The sequence below is a fragment of the Platichthys flesus genome, chromosome 20, assembly GCF_949316205.1.
Source record: "Platichthys flesus chromosome 20, fPlaFle2.1, whole genome shotgun sequence".
Classification (NCBI taxonomy): Eukaryota; Metazoa; Chordata; class Actinopteri; order Pleuronectiformes; family Pleuronectidae; genus Platichthys; species Platichthys flesus.
The window spans coordinates 12,952,754-12,971,275 of record NC_084964.1 but is presented as its reverse complement, the minus strand read 5'-3'; the positions used below and the strand labels follow the sequence as shown (position 1 = coordinate 12,971,275).

The following is an 18,522-nucleotide window of genomic DNA, read 5'->3' as shown; positions in this document are numbered from 1 at the left end:
GATGGGCCTTCCAGAACTACTTTCAGCCTGAAAACCATTAAGGGCCTTTCCCAGGCTCCCTGGGGCCAAGGGGGGGGCGGAGGAGTCGCACGGAAAAGAAGTAGCCTGTGATTGTGAGGAATGGAACCCAGGCAGGTTTTTTGTTTTTTTTTAATGAGGATTTTTTAATGGTGGAGAGAGGTGCTGTCTGAGCACTCTGATCTGGCTCGGCGGAGAGCGTTGTTATGGCTGCTGGCTCGGGCCAAGGCCGCTTTCAGCTCCCAGAAAGACTCACTGGTCAGTAAGGTGTAAAAAAAATGGCGATAAAAAACAACAACAACAAAGCGCTAGCCGCTCACGTAGGCCATTATGTAATTCAAACTATCCTTCCGAATCATAATGGACGCCTCGTACTTCTGCTGACGTCCGCCTGCCTCCGCTGGTTGTAAGCTGCATCAGGACTTACCGTTTTATCATCCTGCGGTGGGAGCTGCTGGCAACTCGTGCCAACATTACGTACGTGCATGCCGATGCACATTGGCTTAAATAATTCAGCAGATGACAGGGTGAAGCTGTCAGCGGTGTTTTCCACTCAGTGAATTGTATCCCTCACAAACACCTCCTCAGTGTGGAGAATGCACAAATGTACGCTCTTATCTTTAAGGTCATTTTTTCTGAACACTGTGTTTGTAAGAAGAGAGCTCAGTGTCGTCGGCTTTGTAAATGTTAGTTTGTGCCAAGACAGGCTACATCCATGCTACTGCATTCAATTTGAAAAAAAGGATTTTCGTATGTTTTAATCCCCCTCTTACAAACACGCATGTCTGTGCTGGTGTAAACAGGAAGTCATATGCACGTCCTGCGAGACACAGGAATTGTTGCAGAGTTTGTCCTACGCATGTTTGCAGTTGCGTGGTCAAATATAGAGTTGAACTGACCAAAAGCTGTTAGCAGAGACAACAGGGTCAGCAATGCCTGTAATTCATTATCCACGCTGTGTTCTAGGCTGGTAGCCGAGGCTAATGCCAGTTATTGTTCCCCAAGGGGTCATGTGATTATGAGCCTGCTATAGACCGAGCATGCAGTCATGAGTGTCTACCTCATTGTTTCTAAACATGAGAGTTTCTGGATGTCCAGACTGAGGGCTCTGTCACAAGTATGAAAATGTGAAGCGGTCAAAATTCACAAAGGTTGAATTTACATGAAGCCAAGCTCATAAATCTCCTATATCGTGCTGATTGGAAGTGAGCAGGGGGCAAAGGCTCATTGTGTATAGTGACCGTAAAACATTACCATGCAGTTTTCAAACTAAAACGGGTCCAGCAGTGCTTGTTTTCATTCACTTATAATTAAAAAAGGTTCATGGGGAGTAGTTGTAGAGGAGACTTTAATGTTGGCAGTAAAAGAAGAATGCTGAGGAACCGCAGGGGGTCTGGAGATAAAAAGCACAGTTTGTTTACCCTGACCTGCATCACGCTCTCACCTCCAGCTCCCCGCAGTCGCACTCCTCCCCCTCCTCCACGTAGCCATTGCCACATTTCTGCCCTCCGTAGAGCACCTTGACCTCCGGCATGTTGAACAGACACATCCCCACGCCTTTTTCAAAGCTGGCCGTCAGGTCCTTCTTGCTGCAGCTGCTGAACACCGTCGGGAACGGATACCTGCGAGGGACAGAAACAGTGTGTGAGTGACAAATACAGTGAGGGCTGGGGTGGCGGGGGGTGGGGGGGGGGCTGTGTGTTACCCACAAAGGGCCCTCTTCAGTCTGATGGAATCAGAGGTAATTGCTGCTTATCACAAAATCAATTAAGCCCTCGAGATCGCCAATCTCTCCTAAACTCCATCAGCATGCCACGGCCCCAGCCACGACTTCTCCCTCCACGGAGAGAGAGAGAGAGAGAGAGAGAGAGAGAGAGACAGAGACAGAGAGACAGAGACGGGGATCTGATAAGACATATTTTATGAGACAGGGAATCGTAAAAAACTCATAACAAAAAGTGCTTCCTTTGCAAGACTTGCAACTCCCATAAATTTGGCCGAAACGGAGGATTGTGTGTTTTTAATATTGTTTTTGGAAGCAGACGGAGAGGGTGGTCTGCTGGATGGGGAAAGCACACATCCCAGGGTTGTGTCTGCCAAAAGCTTTGTTACAGACCTCATGTGGCTTTATTGAGCTTTTCTGTGATAATATAGTGCCTCAGATGAGTGTGTGCGTGTGCTGCTTGCATGCGTGAATGCATGTGTCTGAGTGAGTGTGTGTGTGTGTGTGTGTGTGTGTGTGTGTGTGTGTGTGTGTGTGCAGATTGTATCTGGTTCCCTATGTGTCTGTTCATATAAAAAGCACCATATGAGGTTTTTAATACCTCCACCCACACCAGAAAATCCAACACGGGCCAGAATGGGTGAATCTGTAAGATGATATTCACACTTACATCACTGCTAATCTCTGTGAGCATCGATGAGTGCGAGACAACAAGTCGGAGATCCAGGCCCTAATGTTGTCTTTGTAATACATGTCTGGTAAACCATCGATTGTGTCTTTACACTTCTGCCTCTGTTGTGTGCCCCCTTGCCTGGCCGAGGCCACGTGGACTCGAACGGCTCACTCTCTTCCACTGATCGTGGGTCAGCGAGGCTTTCCCTGTCACAGCGGTGAGATCTGCGAACGCTGCCGCAGTCGGGATAATAAATAAACCGAGCATGCACCCGCAACCCTCCCAACAGATGGTTGTCAGGAGAAAGGGAAGTCCAGATAAGCAAACTGTCAACAGAGTAAATCAAACATGTTCCACGTACTCGCTGCATAACGTGGCTCCCAAAAGAATGACAGCGCTGGAAATTGACTGGTTAGTTTTTCAGCCTCCGCCTCCAGCAAACATGTCAGGGTCCCACAAATCATTCAAGGCGAAGACCTCAAGAGGAGCTCGTGTATAAGGTGCAGTTCATTTTCAGCCTTCGGGGGAGGGGGGGGGGGTCACACGGCCTCTATAAATGCATCTCAATGCGGTGTTTACGTGAGCGGAACCCGAGTTTAAACGTGGCGAAGTTTGTTTTCAGCTGCGAGCCACGGACTGCACTGACACACGAGCTGTGAAATCACCGCTCTCTCTCTCTCTCTCTCTCTCTCTCTCTCTCTCTTTGGAGTCTTTCCTTTTTCCGAGAAGCAGGCAGCAAACTGTGTTTTTTCCCTGATTAGGTTTCACATCTAATACGGCTCTGAATATGTGAGGACACTCTGTGAAAGTTTTGACATGACCTCATGCTCAGCTTGCGTTTTTGATTTCCATCATGCGCGGAGGCAGTTTACATCAACTCCTGCTGCTGACTCCCCCCCCCCCACACACATCCACCACCACCACCCCAAAACACACAGCCCCGCTGGTCGCTCACGTCAATACCATCCAGAGGTTGTGTCAGGTGAAGGCGTGGGTACCTGGGAAAAGATCTGTAGTTAAGAGAAAGATCACCGTGGATTTGTGGTGAAATGAAAGGTCATAGGGAAAGAGCTGAAACTGCAATAATGGCCTCCTCTTGTTCTCCTCCTCCTGGCCGAGCACCTCGGGTGATCCCTCCACGATGAACAGCTGTCGGAGGCTGCCGCTCAACAGGCAGGCCACTTCCTCGGCCACTGCTGTTGTTGATTTTCTCTGTGCCCCCCGAAGCCTGAGCCAAAATTGCTTGCTCATGTTGCACATGCTCATTTTCTGCATTCATTCAATTTCCATGAACTCAGCCCTGCTCTTCAGTTACCGGCCCATGCGGTGCATGACAAACACTCACATCCTTGTTTGCTTTTTCCTCATTTCTGGTAACTCTGAGATACATGAGCAGTTGGGGATCCAGCTGTTCTTTATGAGAAGCCATACAGAAATAATTGGTCTACCCCTGCAAACAGTCTGGGGGTGGGAAGAGGAATAATGACTGTGGAAAAGGCAGGGGCTCCGATGAATTACAGTCAATGGCATTTCGCAGCTGCAGTCCCCAGGGCTGGTGAAGCTGTGCCAGGGCCGGTCATGGTGTGCACATCTGGGGCTCAACGCACCCTAGACAACCACTCATCCCGAGGGAGTCTGGGCCCCCTCCTCCAAAGCAAAAGACCCGGTATGACCCAGTGACCTTCTCGTCATGCTCTGGGGTTCCACAGAGGATGAGCCGTGTTCACCTCAGCTCGGTCGCTCCTCTTTGTTCCCGTCTAACACTGCGGCATTGTTTTCCAACTGGTCGTGCTCCAGTGCCATTACGGGATCAATTCGTCTTTGCCTCGTCTTCTCTTCTTCGTCTCTAACCCACAGCCTGTGTGCGACGTTGGCTCCTGAGCCGCAGAGGTGCTGCGGTTGATGGTTGATGGAGTGTACAGAGCAATCACTGGCACTAAGCCCCAGCGATGGCCAAACAAGGCTTGAATGGATCAGTGGGAGGTCTGGTGATAAGAAACCATTCCCAGATCTAGTACAGGCCTCTATTATCTCTCCCCCCCCCCCCCCCCCTCCCTGGTAGCAATAATACTTAAGAGCTGGAGTCTTTCAAACATCTCACAGCCCCACTGCTTTGACAGGGAGGGCAGATGGACTGTGACAGGTAAGCCACATTAAAGCAATCGTTAGTATAAACATTTACAAAAGGATTGAATGTGATCGCAGACAGTTCACAGACTAGATAACGCATATTTCTGTCTGTCTCTACTATCCTTTAGAGACAAAATCAACAAATAATTGGGTCCTGACATTTTTTCTAGAGTTTGCCTTTCACATATAAAGAGCATTTAGACATTTTCCAGGCAGTTTACTAGAGGACTGGCAGGAAAGTTTCAGGAAAATGTCCGGACTTATTCAGAACACGAATGCTTGGGCCAAAGATCCGGAGAACATCCTCCACGGCTTGATGGCACTCACATGAGCATGCAAAGTAAAAAAAACAATAAACTTTATGAAGCAAAAGATTTGTGTTGGATCCAAAGTTTGCTCTACTTAACATATAGGAAGCTGTCAGCACCGTCTAGCTCCAGTTCTAAAACAAGCGCTTGTTAAAACGTTGCATTACCGACTCATGAAGGTCACGTTTGAATAATGACGTTGCTGCAAACCGTAATTCCAAACATTATTTCACCAGCAATTAGACGCTCTAAGCTGGGCAGAGCTCTCTCTCCTCCCCGGTCCCTGTGGCTCAGATCACACAGAACACACAGGAAACCCATCCAGCGTTTCCTACACAGCCAGTTTATGTCACATCCTTTCAACCGTTAAACGGCAGACCTGATCAGGCCATGAATCAGGTCTGCTGGCCTTTCCAATGACGCCCCTGCCAAAGCTTTTTCCACCATTCTTTGAAACGGTGGGAACATTTCGAGAGAAAACACAAAACGTGACTCAATCCTCATTCTGCTATCACAGTTTTATCACTTTTTGGAAGACGTCGATGTTCTGGCACGGCCGCAGACGAAAGCCAATTCAAAACTTGACAACTGTGACTATGACAAATATTTCATACTTGCTCCACAACACATTTCATATGAATTTACTGGTTTCATTTGTGCTCATTGAAACCGAGCTCTGGGCAAAGACATGAGGCGATATGATCTGTTATGGCTTTCGGTGCCTGACAGTCTATCCTATGCTTTTACCATTGAAATCCCTATGGGTCCAATTAAACAAGGCATACGACAGTGTTCCTGTTCTTCAGCAGGGCATGGGTCACATTTCCATGGCATGCCGAGGACTCTCACTCACTTCCTGTGATTCCTGATTATTTTATGACAAGGGGAATACACCAGTCTCTGGGATAAAGCGCTGCAGTCATCACACAGGACCTGGAATCTGTCCATCAATGGATCTGCTTGTGTGACTGATGGCAAGTGACTGTATTATTTATACTTTTGCAAGAAAATAAACAATATACATATTCTCTATGATGGCATATGTAACCAATTTAATAGCTAATTTAACAAATAAGCACAATAGAATAAAACAAATCAAAATGTTTCCTTTTTTGCAAAGTGAGGAAAGTGTCTGGATACATCTGGAGATCAGCTCTTTTATATGAGGGCTTAAAATTTGTAAGGAAATAACTGAGCAATTAGACTTGAATTGTAAATAGTAACGATGTCGATCAATCAACTTTGGACCAAACACAAAGCTCTGCGGTATTCCAGATTTCTAATGTATATGTTTGTGCCCCCATCAGCTCAGTGTCTGCCTGTGTGTTCCTGTGTGTTCCTCTGTGTGTGTGGGGGTTTTAAGGAGATGTAATCTTAAAGGATGAGAAGCACCAGCCTGTTCTCATTTGGAGCTAATGGGGGGATCGAGCGACGGATGATGAGGGAGACGCAACAATTCACCGTGACCAGGCAACAAGCAGTGCTCTGTGCAGATGTGCAGCTGGCACTGGCAAAGTTTAACTGCCCCCCTGCCATCTACCCACTAACCCCACAGCCCCAGTGCATTAATGATGAACTGGATCTCATCATCCCCTCCGCCTCGTCGCTGGAGCCACAGCTAGTCAAACAGAGCTCGATGGGTTTGTACGCAGCAGCGACAATGAAGAAACTCCTGCACTCTATTTGATGAAAGTGAAAGATCAATAAAAACAAAACCGGTGCTCCACACTGACTGAGCACAGGGAGCTTCTGCCAGTTTTTCCAATTACTGAATGCATGGTAATCAGTGGGGCTTTTTTGCGCCGACTCATTCTTCACACTCGCGAAGAGCCAATCTGCATAATCACATTGTGCTTTGAAAAGGAACTAGTCACCTTACTGGGAAAACACACAGCAGGCAATGCTAGAAACAAACAACTGTGGCTGTCGGGTGATGAACGGCATTCTGGGGATTGCAGCAGAGCCTGTGTGTGGCCGTGCAGCGTTTTAAAGCATGTTACTGGGTGGGCTGGACCTATGGGAAATGCAGCACTGCCTCAGGCACAGTATACGGTGCTGACCTGGAATTAAATGGGGAAGCAGTGTGAGGGAATATATAGTTCCCAAACATCCTCATATGAATGAATTGCTTCCTTAATCCTGGATTAAATAGCAGAGCAGCAATATGGAGCAATAAGTAGGTGTAGAGGGGATTATTTTGAAACCGAGACTAGATCCTGTTTTTTTTCCTTTTGTCAGCAGCAACGAAAACAAAAAATCGGTGCCTGTTCAGAGCAGAACAAAAAAATGAAATATTCACGATTTTCGTCACTGCTACGTAGAACCTCTGATTCAGATATTTCAAACGAGAGGTGACACATCGTCCACTACATAAAAAAACTCTATAAAGGACGGTTTCAGATACAATTAACTATTTATTTGGAGGAGTAGACCGATTTTCCGGCATTAAAGTTGCATGTTATGTGTGTGTCAAAGAATAGCATCACTCTAAATGGCTTTGAATGTGGAGGAAAAGCGCGAGAGCCAGAAAGACACAGAGTAGGAGAACGAGAGAAAAGGAACCTTTTGTTATTTCTTCTTAAAAAAAAACGTTTTTTTGATCTTCACTGTGTTGCCATTTTTGGACAAAGTCCTTGACCGGGGAGACCCTCAATAAGCGTTAAAATACAAATGTATGTCTTAACTCTTGTGTTTTAGTCTATAATCAAGTATGGTGTTACCCTGTTTTTCATGAACCTGGTCCAAACCAAATAAAGGGAGGGGGGGGTTCCAGCATAAACACCAGTCTGAGGATCTCACAGACCACGAGACCTTGGCTGAAACTGATACCCGGTGTTTCCACCCAGAACATCCTGCTTCTCCAACATGTCAGGCGCTGCAGTCCACTGCGAGCAATTACTCAATGACTACACCGAGTAGTTCGAGGCATCTCACATGTGCAGCACACGATTCCCGCACTGGAGATCAACTGCAACGCAAGGCTAGGAGTGAAACCCGGCTGATTCGGCCACGCTCTGCCACTGAACTGTTGGCGGTCGGATTCAGAATGAGTCATATCGCCGCGGGGCGTTAGCTCAGCTGTTGAATCTGCCATAAACCCAACAGCTCCACACTTTCACGGCAACGTTTGATTACTGCTTGACAGAGACTGAGTTCAAAATGGAGAGCATGTGGAATAATGTTTACAGATGATCACAATCTTGGGTTTTGGAAGGAATCTTCCTGTAATTAATATAAAGTTAATAATGCTTTGACATCCAGATGATGCATTCAGGGTGTGTTTGGATGTTATTTACCCAAAAGGGGCCACACTGGCGTGATGGCCTGTCCTGAGTCTTGTATTTCTATTGACTCTTAATTGTCCAGATGTTGTGACTCACCCGGTGGAGGGAGTCATGATGCAGCCCCCGCGATCCGCCGTCACCCTGCAGCCGCACCCCCGCTCCGGCGTGTCGTGGTTCATTCCAAAGTTGTGTCCGAGCTCGTGGGCCAGAGTCACTGCGGCACCCAGGGGGTTGTCCGAATGGTCCTGAAAGAGAAAAAGAAACAGAGATCAATCATGCAGAAATAGAACTTGCACAACATTTCATGCGAATATTCAACACAAAACCTCTTCACTTGATGAAGTTGTCCAATCACAGAATTTGTTCCGTTTACAGTTCCTGTTGCTGCAAACAATGACTAATTTAAAACAACACTTTTGTGATTTCATACTCGGAGGTAAATAACAAATAATAAAAACATTTCACGCCAGCCAAACTGCTTCTCCCCGCAGGCGCCACTGGAGAAGCATTACTCAGAAACAAGCGAGTGTAATTGCTTATTGCCAAGATTACAAACAATGCTGCTGGATCTGTGCTTATCAGAGCGTTGCTGCTGCTCGACGGTGTGGCACTGAAATGAGAAATGAAACAGAAGACACCTCCAGCTTGCTCCGCAAACTTTGACAGAGCCAGATGTGCTGCTTCGCCCTATTCAACTCGGAAAACTAGAAGAAAAGGGTGGCAGATAGAGGAACAAAATCCCCAAAGGACGTTTCAACAAATATAATCACACCCAATCAGGTGAGGATAGAGGGAATTTATAAAACAGTGGAGGATGAAGCGGGAGTGACACACAGAGTGATAAGCGCTGTTGGCTGAGATTTAGATTTAGATTGACAGGTGTGTAAAACCTGAAACACATGAAGAGGTGGGATAAATAATGGAAGGGCAGCGATCGGCTCCTCCCGGATGCAGAGCGGTGCGTCAGAGCCCCTCGTCCCTGGAGTCTTCGTCACTGTGCATTATTCAGGAGCGCTGTGCGAGTCGAGCTCAGACTGATGAAGTGCTCTGCTGGGGGCTTTTCAAAGTAATGGTCATCAGCTGTCAGTGCTTGCTGCGATCCGTCTGCGCAGCCTGGATTCGTGCAAAAAAAAAACTATTAAAAAACTCTGATTCTGTTTCCTAAAGAAACTCAAGACACCTTTAGTGACTGATGAAGCTCAAGTGCTCAAGGGGGAGATGCATGCTACATGATATTAATTTGACATTGAGGGCTGGTAAATACATATTTCAAGAAAGGAAATTTCCCTCAAAGCCGATGTTATTCGACTTCAGAATAGACACAGCCCAATCTATTCAAAGTCCTGATACTTACGATAATGTGGTGCTGATGAGCCAAAAGATTTCATTATTTGTGAAACCTATATTCAAGTATAACTTAACAAGATGCTCCACGTTTCCTCGTTAAATTACAATTTAATGTTCAGATAATCTGCCCTGCGAGCGAACCTTATACTCTGTTGTATGTTTAAGATTTAACTGCCTAAAAACATAACAACTAGAATGACACTTAGGGGAGTTAACCGCTCCGCCAAGGCCCAACAGTTCTCTCATGAAACCTTTCATTAGATCCAGATTTTTAATTGGATCCGCTCCAAATTTCACACACTCATAAATATCAGACATATTCCCAATATTGTTTTTCATCAAGATCCATAAATTAGTAGTACAAACTCATGGAAAAGGAGGCAGCTCGCACTGTTAAAGAAACAGAAAAGAAGTTCCTGTATCTGCACCAACATTTAACAGGTTATTTCCCGACCCATACCGCATCCTTCCACCAAATTTCTTCATAATCCCTTTAGTTATTTTTGCATAATCCTGCAAACAACCAAACAAGCAGTGATGAAAACCTCTAACGAGTGAAAGCGGCTTCTCTGTAGGCGAAGGGGACACAGCAAGGGTCACGATTCGTCCCGAGAGTCTGTGGTTTGAGATTGATTTCTTTATGTCTCTGACCTGATGTATGTGTGTGTACGCAGATCTTTATGATAATAATCTGGTCTCCACTTCAACATCTGGGAGGACCAGAGTGAAGAACCAGGCGTGGACTGGCTGTAAACCTCAGCACCAGCCAGGCAGACCCCGAGACAAACTCAAGAGTATGAAATAATTGCATGACGTGCGCTCATACAAGACGACTGGTGCACGTACTGCACACTGCTGTAACGGATCATTTACAACATGCCCCTGCATTTTGTATCCATTCCGGCTGCGATACGCTTTACACTTATATTCTCTCATTTGTCGCAGCTCATTAAGAAGCAAAACTTTCCACTCTGCGTGTATTCAATATATATATATATATACGCTGTGATTTATCCACACAGGGCGGGGGGGGGGTCTACCATGTGCACTCTCCATCTTGACTTCCTGGAAACAGAACTGCGTGTGCCCTGAAGTTAATATTGGTTAATATCAACTCTGGATATCACACAAGAGACTCGGGAGGGGGAGAAATATGATAGTGTTATGTCAGACAGGAGGGAGGAGGAGAGGAAGGCAAAGAGCGGAGGGCAGGAGGAGGATAAAGTCAGGTTTTTCCTTTTTCGAGACGCAAGAATCACAATTATTTTGTGCATTGCTGAAGAAATCATCCAGAGTCCAGTTCAGAGTTTATTGTAGTGGTGTGTGTGTATTTGTATTCACGGATAACGTTGAGTCTTCAGTGACATAGATTGGATCTGAAGCAGCAGGGAGACCAAAGGGCCGGGGATCACACGCTATGCAAATGCGGTTGTGATCAATGGGATCAACGTGACATCCGGATGAACTCACGGGTCGACTTACTAATCACTCGGCAAAGGGTAGAAGAGCATTTGTCAGACAGCGACAGTGTAAGACACTCGTGGATCAGTTTCCACCACAGTAGCTGAGCCTGTGCAGAACTTTTCCGCAGCACGTGAACGTACCATGACGATTCCTCCTGATTGGTCCGCTGTGCACATGCTCATGATGGGGGCCATACCGATGGTGGTGCCCTGGAAATACACCCCACTGAAAACAGATAAACAGAGGCCGTCAGATCATCGTTCAGTGTCCAGTGTGTCTGCAGGATTCAACTGTCAAGGTGAAGGTTCCCAGACTCCACTGCAGTACATCAATACTATACAAGTATCTATAAAAGAAAGGCATATAACACAATTATAAGCATATAAAATGTGTGTATATATGCTACTTCAATAAACTTTAGTAAGCTACAAATTTTTTATGGGTTTTTCATCTATGGAATGATGAATTTGTTGGAATGTACCCAACTGCTGGACACTTTGATGGTAGCTCAAGGGAACAGGAAACAGCTACCCACCCTTTTTCCACTTTTCCGCACTCAATACTTTCTGACAGTGGAATCCTGCAGCGTTACATGTGGACGCTAAATAAATAGAGGTACCTGATTAGCTGGGCGTTGTCATGGGGCTTCTGAGGCAGCAGCTTGACCTTCCTCCAGTCTAGAAACTCGTGCAGGGTGGTGAACGGGTCTTGGCTGACGGGACACTTGTCCACGTCACTCCACACCTCCAAGCCCACCAGAGCCACTCGGATGTTCAGAGCCCTGTAGAACTGAGGGGTGGAAGGGGGGAGGGGAGGGGAGGGGAGGGGAGGAGGGGGAACAGTTTGAAATCAGAGGCATGTGGTTTCAGGCTGTTTCTCCTTCCCACTCTTTGCTTTGCATTACCTATTAAAACACAAAGGCTGTTAAATAGCCGTTTAAAGGTTGTGAGGGGCTCTGAATAAATCTTTTAGCATTAATCAACGTGCAGCTTTTTCCGGGTGAATAAATCAAGTTCCGCTTCTGTTTTATTTAACCAGCGCCCGTGCCGTTTTTTTTTTTATAGCGACGGCCTCTTCACAAAATTTCTCCTTTGCGTTATGGAATTGATCATGCATTCATAATCCAATCAGCCTCGGCTCACAGGTTGGTTAATTCTCACCGGGCCGGCTGTGACCTCTAATAAATCACATTCCAACACCTCCCCAGCCCCCCCCCCCCCCCCCCCCCCTTCCCCGGTTGATTTGATTGTTACCTTATCCACGTAATTGGCGATCTCAGCCAGCCGCTGCTTGACCCTGTCCGCGTCCTTGCCTTGCTTCTGAAACTGAACAACCGTGCAGAGTGAGGCAAAGGGTCGAAGGGATAATCCATGCTCTCCAATATTAATCAACACCAGAGACATTATTTGGGAGTATCTAAGCATTGGGCCAGCTCCAGAAAGTTCTTCACAGGGGTTGGAGCAGTGCAAACCTCGGCGATCACATTAATTCCGCCGGTGCCTCCGCCGCTACCATCAAAGAGCTGCTCGGCGGAGCTTGGACTAAAGAGATAACCTCAGCCTCCTTGTCTCATATCCAGCATCTATTCAGTCTCCGAGGCACTATAAAGCGGGTGACATTGACCCCTACGTGACATTGTGTCATTGAGGACCACTTTCGCCTCTTATCCCGCCTTAAGGGCACAAAATAGAAAGAGTCTCATTTGGGAGTCAAGTGGTCCAGTGATATATGCGGAGGGATGTAGCTGGTGCTGGACGGTGAAATGGATGAGTAGGCACCAGCACATCGGAGGCAGCAGCAGAGTAGAGGTATGGCACTGTATCGGCCTCTCAAGGGGGTGTAGGGGTTCGTTAAGCATGTGACCTCTTAGCCCCCTGATTCGTCGACAGAGGGAGAGGAAGTCGGGACCTGCGTGTGACCTCTGCTTACCTCTCTGTTGTCGGCCACGATGATCAGCTCCACGTACTTGGTGGTCGTCTGGGCATGGCGTTTGTGCTGCGATCAAGGGAGCCGACAGGGAAGAGGAGGTGGGTGTGAAGGAGGAGCGGCGTGAGAGAGGGAGGTGGGGGGGGGGGGGCAAGAAAGGGCAGTAAATGGGAGAGGAAGCGGGGCGGGGGGGTGAGGGGGTTGGAAATGACAAAGTGATAAACCAAGATATGAAGAGAAGAGCAGGAGGAGGAGGAGGAGGGAGTAGAGAGAAAGGAGGAAGGACATTAGGAGGACGCACTTAACTGTGGCTCTCTGGAAAGAGCCGCCTAAATTTAGCGGTCGGCCACTCAATGTGGCTTTTGTACCCGAGCTGCACTTCACACAAAAGGAGGCAGGAGTGAGAATCAGCACAAAACAATACACCACCCCGTGAGTCGGAACCCAATACGAGGCGCCAACACCTCACAAACCTCTGATAACACTCTACAGGAACCAGTTTATTAACCAATAAATCACAGCTTTGGACAATGGTGCCAGCGCTGTTGCAACACGACCTATAACATACCCTCTGCTTTTCTCTCAGAATTCATAGAGCACGTGACCCCGGCTGCAGCTTCAGATAGCGTGAGGACGAGAGAGAGTTTATGTCCGAACAGAAGCAAACACGGGGAAGTGGAGGCTGTAAAAGCTCTTTCTTGTTTTTAATTTGGAAACATTGACTGTCACAGTGCAGCCTCTGTCGGATGGATGGGAAGAATCAGGTGCAATGAATAATAGCAAATCAATTGTCGTTTAATTAGGGACCTCAGAGCAGATTTAGAAGAAAACTCCAGAGTCTACGAGGTAAACGGGTTTGATGAGAATCAAATGTCCAACAAACAACAATAACACAACTTATGTATAATATTATATATTTTGTCATCTGTATCTGTATCTATCTGTATCAATAATGACAAAACTTTTTCGTCAAGTTAAGACAATTCCTTAATTCATTTAAACATTGCTTATGTGTTTTATGAGAGTATTGGCTCGTATATCTTTTCTTGGGTACGACTCGTGTTCGATAGTTTTCCTCCAAATACGATAACTTTCAGCCTCTGTACTTTAGTTTCATGGCAACAGCCATTTGGCATCTGTTGAGACAATTCAGTGTGGTTCATCAACATCCCTACAGCTACGCTGCTAGATAGGATAACATTTTAATGACTTAACAAGTAAATAAATAAAACTAATGAGCAAAAACTATTCACAAATCACAAACAGTTGAAAACATATAATGGAAAACTAAGTTAGAAGAGAAAATGGAGATTATATTGATTCTGGTTCAGACAAAGACAAACATGCCCTCCTGGCAATGGAGCAGGTGGTGCTCTCGCTCTACGTGGAAAACCACTCACATCGAGCTCGAGGCTACCTGCACACCATAACACACACTAACACACACACATTGGCTCACCCTTTCCGCTCACACACTCCCATATCCTATACTATCCTGCTGGCTAAGTGTTCTGCCTTCACACCATGGCCCTCGTTCAATCTGAGCCTCTTAATCCTCGCTGTCCTGGCAGCCTGGATCCTCTCTGCTCTTATCTGCCTCCTCCATAGATAAGCCAGGACGGCCAAGTGTGCTGATTACAAGTGTCCTGGAGGCCGCTGGAGAGGAGACGCACACATGAGCACGCTGTTAGTCCACTGAGTGAAGAGGAGCCCTTTTGATGAATAGACTTAGAGCTAATAGAAAATAATGAAAATATTGGATTATGCACTAGGTTCACTACATGTTATATTCAATACATTCATTATTTATATATATATATATATATATATATATATATATAATATAATATGTGTATACAAACAATGAATGTATTGCAATATTAACATTTAAAGCCCTAACCTTCAAATAAATGTCAAAGAAGAACAAATTATAACTTGTTAACTTCAATTTCAGCAAATACAATTTGTGGATTTCCGAGTGATCAATTAAGTTAAAGACTTTTAGTCGTTCTTTGCAGTGTTGTGCACAAATGCTATTAAGTTTAATTTCACGTCCAACTTTTCTGAGTTCTTTCAATCCACAGAGTTTATCTGAGTCCGTCCCAGACTGTGATTGCATGTCGCGTTCACGTTTGACATCTTGCACGGACACAGTTCCGTCTTCCAAAAACAAGATTCTTCAAGGGAACTTTTTTCGGGGAACTGGTGTTGTTGACGTGCAGTGGCTGTCAGCTCGCCATCGTATCTCTGTAACCTTCCCCTCCCCGGAGTGACGCTCATCATCCGGGGGGGGGGGGGGGGGGGCAGTCTGCCAACACGCCTCGTTATCATCGGGCCCTCAAGCAGGACACATCGCGGCTTATCGGAACGGCCGCACACCTCGGTGCATTCGCAGGCGGAGGTGAGCTTTGCATGCAGGCCACCGAGTCCAGCGAATCTAAGTCTGCGCTCTCACTCTCTCTCGCTGTACTTCAAGTTCATCTGGTTGCAAGTGACAGGTTTTTGAATCCACGCCCTCGCTATCTTATCTGTTTTCACTTTTCTAGTCACCTCAGGGATCCAAACGTTCGACCACCTCCCTTATAAACCGCATCTGTCTTCATTTAGTGGACGTGTCTTACGTGTGTTGCGTTCGGAGGGACAGGGGCGCGGCATTTGCAACAAAATACTTCTTCACACACACAGGAATAAATTATCAATGTGATGGCCTCGTCTTCTTTTGTTATCTTATCCCACTGCTGCATTGTGCTGTTGTCAGGATTTGTTCCCGTCAGCTGAATCACCGCAGCCCTCTTAACGTCAGAGACAATAGCGTCCACTGAAGCCAGGGCTGTAATCACCAACAGGAATCAAACAGTACAATAAAACATCTGATAAATCCCTGTTACTGCATGAATAAATAAAGAGGAATAATGTGAGAGGGCAGGATGCTTCAGCCAGCTCGGGCCACATGTCTGGCCTGCTTCCTAAAAAACCCACTCAATCTCAATATCCTTAATGAAACGATTAAACTATTGCAAAAAATACCCCCAAAAGAAATCACTTTCAAGAAAATGGAAAGTCCCCCCCCTTCTCGCCGTACAATACATCACGGTTATGATACACGTGCTCCCCCCCTTCACACCCCCTCTCTCTCTCTACACGTCTTGTATTGACCTGATAAATCACCAGTTTGAGTCCACTACCTGTCATCCCACTCTGTTTTCCACTTACCAGCACTCATCATCTTTCAAGCCCAATTCCTCTGAGGATAGGGACTGGGACTGGGACCCTCGTCATTTATCCCAGTGATGGGTGCTGGGTTGGTACAAGGGGCTGAGTGCAAGGGCGTGGGATGACGTGGGGTTTCTCCAGGCGTGATCTACACGGCCGGCATTTTGGTCTCGAGGATAAAAAACGTAGCCACTTAACATCCAATCTACTTTCCACGGGCGTTTATCAACCCCCCCCGAGTTCTCCATCCGCTCTCAGCTCAGCTCGCCTAATGGACGCCGCGAGATCATGACGGAAGGAATGAGTGAATAATTCAACGTGGAGCAGCTTGTAAAAGATATAGCCGGCCACTTACCAATATCTACATTGCAAATGACCTTGTTAAGAGGGTTGAGGTGAGCGATCCTTCACAGCCCCGTGCAATGGGACTCCAAATATAGATTACAAAGAGAAATATCAGCCGAGGGACCACATTTGCTTAACTGACAACTAAGCGGTCGGAGCGTTTTTCACTCCGGCTGATTGATTCATGATTTTCTGTCAGCGAATGCCTTGTCACAGCACAGCCCCAGCAAACAAATTAAAAGTGCTGGGAAGGCTTGTGAATCTCACTGTGCTTTTTTTTTAGTTTTACTGCTGATTAAAACCAAAATGTTCTTCAGACACTGTTAAGCTGGGAGAATAGAAAAGGCATGTGGAAGCCTTCATTAGGTCGGTCGTATTAATGCTTCCAAACGATGACGTCACAGCGTCCTGAGGGCAGAGATAATAAAAACAAAATCGATTTCACATGCTTCTTTATATAGACCAGCTGTAACTGTGAATAAACATCCCCCCCCCATGACATTACAGGGAGAACCACAGTATCACCATCCATCCATCCATCCATCTCATAGAAGAATATATAGTAAAACATTGCTATCACCTGGGAGTGCAATAAAAACCTTGCCAACTAGTAAATGATTAAATAAATAAAATAAAAGGAAAGTGGATGCTATTGAAGCCTATAGGGATTATGGAGCATGAACCGAATTCTAATTTTACTTTATAAATCTGGACGCTACATTTTCCCGTTCTCAGTGAAGGTTACTCGTACCTGGAGGTAAAGAGAACCGGACCCAGTTTAAGAATCCTTACCCTTGTGCTGAAGGTCCTGAATGGACCGCTGTCTGCATGTTCTGTGGGATGACTGGTGTTCAGATCATGGCCGCAGGAGCCGGGAGCCAAACTGAGGTGTTCAGCCGAGTAGATCCAGTGAGTCCCATCATTGTGATCAGCAGATGGTTCCAGTACATAGGACTTGCCCTCGAGGGATATGAAACCCCTGTAGAGAGAGAGAGAGAGAGGAAGAGGAACAGAAAGAAGTGAATGGAAAGATCTTTACTTTGCACTGAAACATTTCACATGTGCAGCAAATAAAAACACTGGGACATTCATCTTGTAAAGTGATTTTGATTTATGAGTTTAACCAGTAAAGACGATACATCATTAGTGATGAGTGCACTCTTCACTCAGCATCATGCAGCATAATACCAGTGTTGATCTATTTAATTAGCATTTGATGATCATTCTGCCTGAAGGAGCAAATCTCTTTGTTTGTCCAGAGGTGTGGCTGTTATTTCCTCTCTGTTAACTTTTCTTGTGATACAACAGAAGCCTTTCTGGTTTAGGCAACATCGCTAAGGCCAGAATAAACTTTTAGACACTTTCAGGATTTGCGGGAGGGGCTGGATGTGGAACTTTTTCTGCCAGCCCTTACGTCAAATTTCTGGAAAATGTCGGAGTGAGTTCATGTGAGAATACAGCAGGAAAAATATCTGGAAGTTCACAGCTAGCGAGTTGATGCTAAACTGAAAAAACTAACAAACAAAGAGGAAAGAAAAGATACAGTCTGGAAAACCAATGAGATTCCGGACATTTTCCTGGTATTGAGAACGCATCTGACCCGCACATTCTCCAGCTGCGCTCTTCATAATGTAAAAGGAACACTGTAAAATATCCAGACCCAATCTTCTGGACATTTTCATGTCTGAAAACTCTGTGAGACTCGAATAAACCTTGCACAATACTCCCAGCCTCATGAACTCACACACTAAACTCCCAACACTCCCCCAAAAAGCACAAGCACAGCCAACCCAAACCCCAAATCTGTTTTTCTCTTCGAGGAGGCCCAGTGACGTGCAGGACAGTTCGCAACAAAACTGAAATAAATAAATATTGATACCAAGGTCAAGAGCGGGGGGGGGGGGGGGGGCTTCACAATCAGGTGAATCACTGTGCAGACGTTTGGCTTCTTTGTGAAAACACTCCTGATGGTGTCTAGAGATATTACTGCTATCATTACTCCTGTTTGACATCTGCAAACACAGCGTTTTCAGCACTTAAGGCTCTCGCTTGTCTCAAGCCTTACACAATATGTCACGTTCACTGCTTTAC

The 18,522-nt window shown here is 46.1% G+C and overlaps 1 protein-coding gene across 1 annotated transcript in view; it reads right to left on the bottom strand.

The window, feature by feature from the left end:
- Positions 1–18,522, bottom strand: part of LOC133975843 (disintegrin and metalloproteinase domain-containing protein 12) — a 77,758-nt gene that overhangs the window by 15,123 nt on the left and 44,113 nt on the right. Inside the window, exons 6-12 of the mRNA XM_062413857.1 lie at positions 17,224–17,410; positions 12,877–12,942; positions 12,201–12,272; positions 11,567–11,736; positions 11,088–11,172; positions 8,233–8,381; positions 1,463–1,640 (exon numbers count right to left, since the gene is read on the bottom strand). Of these exons, the coding sequence (XP_062269841.1) occupies positions 1,463–1,640; positions 8,233–8,381; positions 11,088–11,172; positions 11,567–11,736; positions 12,201–12,272; positions 12,877–12,942; positions 17,224–17,410 (907 nt within the window). The remainder of the gene's footprint in view (positions 1–1,462; positions 1,641–8,232; positions 8,382–11,087; positions 11,173–11,566; positions 11,737–12,200; positions 12,273–12,876; positions 12,943–17,223; positions 17,411–18,522) is intronic.